Below are 6817 nucleotides of genomic sequence, written 5' to 3' on the forward strand. Positions count from 1 at the left end.
CCCAACCACGTTCCTGATGTGGTGAGATACCGCAGGACGCCTCGGTGTGATCCGCTCTCACCCACACACTAGTTATGATCGACACTCCCCCCTAGTGGTCGTGTTCAGTAGTGAGGCAATACACCGAGCGGACACCGGGACCTTAGACTGCTCCACTCATTAAGTGACCGCTTTCAGGTGCTGATCAAGAAGAGCTACGACCGCAACAAGCGGGCGAGGAGGAGGAACTGGAAGCTGAAGGAGATGGAGCGGGACCGCGAGGGCCTGGACGTGGTGGACGAGAGGTACCTGACATTCAGACGCTTTTACCCAACGAGACTCGCAATGCGTGCATCGGTCACAAGAAAGAGAAACGACAATATATCGCTGTCGGTACAGTAAGGATGTTCATGGAACCAAGTGCAGAGCACTAACCATCACTAGGTTAACCCGTTCCCCGTGTACACTAACCATCACTGGGTTAACCCGTTCCCCGTGTACACTAACCATCACTAGGTTAACCCGTTCCCCGTGTACACTAACCATCACTGGGTTAACCCGTTCCCCGTGTACACTAACCATCACTGGGTTAACCCGTTCCCCGTGTACACTAACCATCACTAGGTTAACCCGTTCCCCGTGTACACTAACCATCACTGGGTTAACCCGTTCCCCGTGTACACTAACCATCACTAGGTTAACCCGTTCCCCGTACACAACAGAGATAGCTAGGGTAAGACGCTACACGATGCTAAGTACTATTTTTAAGTGCCAGGACGTACAACATACATTAAGTGTGTGCATTAAGTGCCAGGACGCACAACATACAATAAGTGTGTGCATTAAGTGCCAGGACGCACAACATAGAATAAGTGTGTGCATTAAGTGCCAGGACGCACAACATACAATAAGTGTGTGCATTAAGTGCCAGGACGCACAACATAAAATAAGTGTGTGCATTAAGTGCCAGGACGCACAACATACAATAAACGTATGTGCAGGAGAGGCGGCCTCCCCGAGCCGCGCTGCGAGGTCGCCTCGCTGTCTGAGCGGTCGCTCTGATAGGATCAACTGAAGGCCGTCGGATGTTTTGCTGATCCACAGAAATACAAACACTGATTGTGTGCGTGTATCAGATGAGGATCGGACATTTGTCAGCCGGACGGTTTGTTTAGATTAGTTCAGTCGTTTGGTTAATCTTCTGTCCTATCGCTGGACAGATTGTTTGGAACAACGAAACCAAACAAGTTGTTGCTCGAGCAGAATGTGAGCGTCTGGGCCGAACGCCCGAGGATCTCCTCTCTCTCCTAACGGGTTCGTCTTGATGTTTGACCGCAGACAATACACAGACTTCTTGGAGGATCTGGAGGAAGACGAAGCGCTCAGGAAAAACATCAACATCTTCAGAGGTGAGTGGCGGACCAGAATGCCTCTGGATGCGATAGGATAGACAGACAACCAATCAGCCCGCGCCCTGTCCCGTAGGTCCTAACCCCCGAAGCTTTGAAGGCAGTTATTTGATGGTAATTTAGAGAATATACCGTCCAGCTAGTTTTAATAGCGCTATGATAGGCGATTCAACGGACCGCTGCACATCAGCAGCAGTCATCTTGTCATCGTGTTAAACCCGCCCTATGTTGGATAAACAGTCTTGATTGGCCCAACCCGGGCCAGACTGTAAGGAAATATAAAACAGCCATTAAATAAGGGCCGTGTCTTGGTCAGAATGTTTGCCTCCCATGTCCGCAGTCTCCCTGCGGCCCCCATTGAACCGCCTACCTGCTCCTTAAAGGTGACATATTATACCACCAGGTGTGAATGTGGTTATCTGCCTCTTCCGACATCACAAGTGGGCGTGTCCACCGAGATGTGTGACGGAGAGATTAGCAACTTTTGCTACAGTCCACTTGGTACGCTGGTACTGGTGCTGATGTGTGCTGGTATCCAGCACACATCTAGGTGGACACGCCCACTTGTGATGTCAGAAGAGGCAGATTTTCAAAATGGCTTGTAACAGCTAACCACACTCACACCTAGTGGTATAATATGTAAGGGATAATGTATAGAATGCCGGTCATTATCAGGAAAATAAGCCCAGACGAGACAGAGGTGTCCTGTTCGCCCTGAAGGGGCTTATTTTCGGGGCTTATGACCGGTGGCGTTCTATACATTATCCCGCTAATTACACGGCTACTTGCCAAAACGTCTTTTTACAATTTATTTGTTACCAGCATTCTTGCGGAGTGATACGAAAGACATGAAAAGAATCCACTTTCCTTGACAGCGATCATTATATATTATATGCTTAGCAACGTCAATTATTCATCATTATCGAAAAAATTATTCACCGCCGGAAGTCAGGAAGGCCCATACAAGTGAACGGAGCATTCCACAGCATTGTGTGGCGCCGTGTTGACCTAACCCGTGTGCCCCCCCCCCCCCCAGATGCATCCAGACCCCCCGTGGAGAGCGACACGGACGAAGAGGGCGCGCCCTGCATCTCTCTGATGGAGATGCTGGAGGACATGACCCTGGCCGACGCCACGGGGGGGGAGGGCGCCGACATGATGACGGACTAGCCCCGCTAGGGGGGCTCGGTTCATCTAATCTGTGTGGCTCTTCTCCCTGGAGGAAGCGATGCCTCCTGCTACAAGTGTTTCCCAACCAATTGGGCCGGATTTCCCGCCCAATCTGGCAACCCTGGCTGCTGCAGCCAGGGTTGCCAGATTGGGCGAAATCGTGGGAAATCGTCCGGCCCAATCTGGCAACAGTGCCTGCCCCGTGGCAGGTCCTTCCTTACGGACGTCAGAGGGCACGTTTTCAGTGCTGCTGACGCTCGCTCACTCTGTGCCGCTAGGGTGTCATGTATTCACCTCCCCCCCCCCCCCTACTGTGCAACACAAGTAACTCCACCTCCGGTCCCCTCGAGGGACGGGAGATGTGTGGAAATACATTTGAATTGGTCGTCATCTACCTACGCTATACCCCAAATAAATATAAATCAATATTTACCCTACTGCGTGTTTTCGTTGCGAGTGTGTGAAGGCCGATGGCGTGGTGAGGAAACGGCGCTCATCGCCTCACAAGCATCTGATGTACCCGGGCGTGAGGCCCGGTACCTGGGACACTGTGTCCCTGGTTCCCTTTGGAGAGGCACCAGGGCTGTACCACGTTATTAATACCTTTTCATGTAACCATTAGCCAACAACATTAGTCATCTGTTGCACTGAGTAGTGTGTGAATGTGGTATTTGGGTCCCCATCGATTTTTGATATCTTTTGTTTATTGAAAACTTGGTGAAATTATAAAATACCCAAAGTGGCCATTGGCCAGTAAAAGACTGACTTGTACTGCTGACATTGGCTGGACTTTGACCCCAGTGTTAGCTCTACTGTAGTGTGAACACTACTGTAGACACTACTGTATACAGCACTTCTGTAGTATTCACACGGTTGATTTTAATTTGGTTCTCTTGGGGACATTCATAGTTCAACGCAGTGCATCCTTAATGAGGGAGAGTAAGTGTTGGGAATGTTCCACTCAAATATTTAATTGTTAAATAGTTATTACCTATTCAAAATCAATGCAACTTGACTATTTTCTTTGTTCATACAATGTATAAATTCTGTAAGCAGTTACATAAGCAGTACTTATGTATTCTTTTTGGAAATTTATTTTCTTTGATTTGTTTTTATTTTGCGAGCTTGAGAACCTCATATCAGCCAAGTGCGGGGAGCCGAAACAACCACTAGGTGTCGCTGTCGCTTACATGCACTTCTGAACCTCTGAGTCTGAACCGTTACTACTATGCCAAACTTGTGGCAATATCTACTGCAAACAAAATTCTTCCAATCTAAATTAATTTGTAAATGATCCTCGGAAGAAAAATAAGAGCTCAGGCAATGAGTTGTCTCATTCAGTTGGGTGAATGCGTCATGAACCGATATTGGTCCGGTGGAAACCGAGTTTACGGTGTTCAGATATCGCCGTGGTTATCGGTATGAGCGACGTGTGTGTGTGTGTCACCCCTCTGTCCCGGGTCATCTCACAGTCAGGACTAGGACCCTTCCAGATACATTAAACACATACTTCCAGATAACCCAGCATGGAGACCATCAAGGCTGTTCATTCGGTGTTTGATTTCCTGTGGACAACCGCGTCATTCTCTATATAGCGACAGAGAGAACGCGACATTATTAACTCTTTTAATGAATAAAAAGTGTTGCAGTTAATTTCTTCTCCGAGAAATCCCGGCTTCGGAAACACTTTTTTTTGTTTGCTTTAAAGAAAACTTACATTAAGCTCCTTAAATCACATGGCGTCTGCAAGCCCCTTCTGACGTGAAAGGTGGGCGCGGCGTGATGCTGCTTCATACACCATTAGTGACCTGCGTCCAGACCTGCTGCTGCTTTAGACACCAGCACAGACTGGTCCTGCGTCCAGACCTGCTGCTGCTTCATACACCATTAGTGACCTGCGTCCAGACCTGCTGCTGCTTTAGACACCAGCACAGACTGGTCCTGCGTCCAGACCTGCTGCTGCTTTAGACACCAGCACAGACTGGTCCTGCGTCCAGACCTGCTGCTGCTTTACACACCAGCACAGACTGGTCGTGACAAGACCAGCTCCTGCTTCACACGGACGGACAGCAGCGGTGCAGGGGGTCCGCTGTTTCCACTGATCCAAGACCGAGAAGGTGAGCTCATCCACCGCCTGGATATCCTGTGTTTAGTCGTTTACTAATGAAGGATATGCCTTAGTTATCGTTAAATGACTCTGAGCCACTTTCATAATGGATAGGAAATTGTATGTCACTATAGCCTACCGATAAGTAGTTAAAAGTTATTTTGCAAGAATATTATAAATGGATGATAAATTATACTCGCTGCTTATGGCTCCTTATCGAGTTCAAGTTCAGAGCATGACTGTATTATGAATACACGTCTTCCTTTTCATGTGCGTGTGTGTCACACCTCGACCGAACACACATGGGCCTCGGGTCGAATCCCGACGGACACCTCGGACCCTTGACCGTGTGAGCCCACGTGGGTAACGTGGGAGCTGTATCTTCGTAGTGGTTTTACAATCGTCTTCGATATACGCACACGTCAATCAAAGTGATCGGTCAATAACGCAGATTGAGGCAGAACTTTTTTGAGCGTAAATATGTTATAAAATAATCTTATTTAAGTATATTTATGTTATATATATTATAATGATATTTTCGGAAAAAGTAATAATTGATTGGCCAATATTAAGTTGGACTTGATTATTTGTCTCATTATGCTTCAGCGAGCTATCTCAGTGACACAAAGATAAACACCGTAAGAGAGAGAATTGAGTCATCAGAGGACCAGCTATTGGACTGAGGGCCCCTGGGAGGTGAGGTTTGATAGAGGGGGACTGAAGGGCCCCTGAAGGGCCCCATTCAGTAGTTCTTCCTCCGTCTCACACAGCCGTTCACTCCTGCAGCCTCCACCTTCCCCCTGCAGCCTCCACCTGCTCCCTGCACGCCTAGTTCTGTGTTTGGCATCATCTGGTCTAGACCATCCCACCACATTCTCTCTGTGTAACAACTCTTCTGGGTCTCTCTCTCTCTCTCTCTCTCTCTCTCTCTCTCTCTCTCTCTCTCTCTCTCTCTCTCTCTCTCTCTCTCTCTCTCTCTCTCTCTCTCTCTCTCTCTCTCTCTCTCTCTCTCTCTCTCTCTCTCTCTCTCTCTCTCTCTCTCAGAGGATGGCCCTGCGGACCCTGCAGCAGCAGCTGGCCTGGCTGTACTACCAGTACCTGCTGCTGACGGGCGTCTACGTGCTGGAGCCCTGGGAGCGCGCCCTCTTCACCTCCGCCCTGCTCTCCGCGGCGGCCATGGTGGCCTACGCCTCCTACGTCTTCCTGCCCGTCCACCTGCGCCTGGCGCTGCGCTTCTTCTCCGGCGTGTTCGGAGGGCCGGCGGAGAGCGCCGTGACACTCATGAGCTGAGAGGAGGAGGAGACGAGGAGACGATGGAGGGAGGAGAGGGAGGAGGAGACGATGGAGGGAGGAGAGGGAGTAGGAGGAGGGAGGAGAGGAGAGGAGGAGACGATGGAGGCAGGAGAGGAGACGATGGAGGGAGGAGAGGGGAGGAGGAGAGTCCAAACCCCCCTCACCACACCTCCCGCATCACCGCCTGCTCCTCCGGTCCTTCAGCTCAGGTCAGCTGGTGTCCTCCTGGTCACCCTGACGTCCTATACCCCCGCCCCCATCACCGGTATTAGACAGACTCCGTCAGACTCTCAGGCCCCCTACGTCCAGGGAAATGTTGTCCCCTTGTTGCTGTTGTGTTTGTTGTTCCGCACTCGTGTCTCCATGGGGGCCCGCCTTCACCAATGACCCCGCAAGGCTCCGCCCCAAAGGAGGCTCCTCCAAGACTACCGCGGCTTTCCAATCCATTGATGTTTGTTCATGATTTTCCGTGTTGCTCATCGATTCTTCTGCTCTGCCTGCGGTTTGACGCCGTTAAAACACTGGGCATCGAGGGTTAGGGTCAGGGTTCGAGAGGGTCTTAGGACCCTCTGACTGCTCTCTGCTACATTATAACACGCACTGAACCGCACTGAGATACGGCCACCTCCTCACCCAGCACCCTGCGGTTAGCTCTGCAGCCAAAAGGCCGTCTGTGCTGAATGTCCAGAAAGCCTCCGTCAGGGAAAGTCTTATTAAGCCATCGATCAACACAAGTAAGAAACAAAAATGTGTTTCAATGTTTGCCTGGCAGCCTTATCGGCAGCCGTCCTGAGCTCAGAGCTCAGGGAGGCTTGCCATGTACAAATACTGCTGCGAGAGAACGTCCCAAAGGCGTGTC

The 6817-nt window shown here is 50.2% G+C and overlaps 2 protein-coding genes across 2 annotated transcripts; both read left to right on the top strand.

The window, feature by feature from the left end:
* The first annotated feature begins 8 nt into the window (after positions 1 to 8).
* On the top strand, positions 9 to 2963 carry LOC311370672 (60S ribosomal export protein NMD3-like). Its single transcript, XM_084489008.1, has 4 exons — positions 9 to 21; positions 178 to 284; positions 1318 to 1388; positions 2425 to 2963. Exons 2-4 carry the CDS (start codon positions 244 to 246, stop codon positions 2556 to 2558), a joined length of 246 nt encoding a protein of 81 aa, XP_084345134.1. The 5' UTR covers positions 9 to 21; positions 178 to 243; the 3' UTR covers positions 2559 to 2963.
* Positions 2964 to 5712: 2749 nt separating this feature from the next.
* On the top strand, positions 5713 to 5955 carry LOC311370671 (serine palmitoyltransferase small subunit B-like; the record flags this gene model as incomplete). The annotated part of the gene is made up of 1 exon (XM_084489007.1): positions 5713 to 5955. One exon carries the CDS (start codon positions 5713 to 5715, stop codon positions 5953 to 5955), a length of 243 nt encoding a protein of 80 aa, XP_084345133.1.
* Between the last annotated feature and the right edge of the window lie 862 nt (positions 5956 to 6817).

This window comes from Micromesistius poutassou (genome assembly GCF_964030765.1).
Source record: "Micromesistius poutassou genome assembly, contig: SCAFFOLD_4949, whole genome shotgun sequence".
Taxonomy (NCBI): Eukaryota; Metazoa; Chordata; class Actinopteri; order Gadiformes; family Gadidae; genus Micromesistius; species Micromesistius poutassou.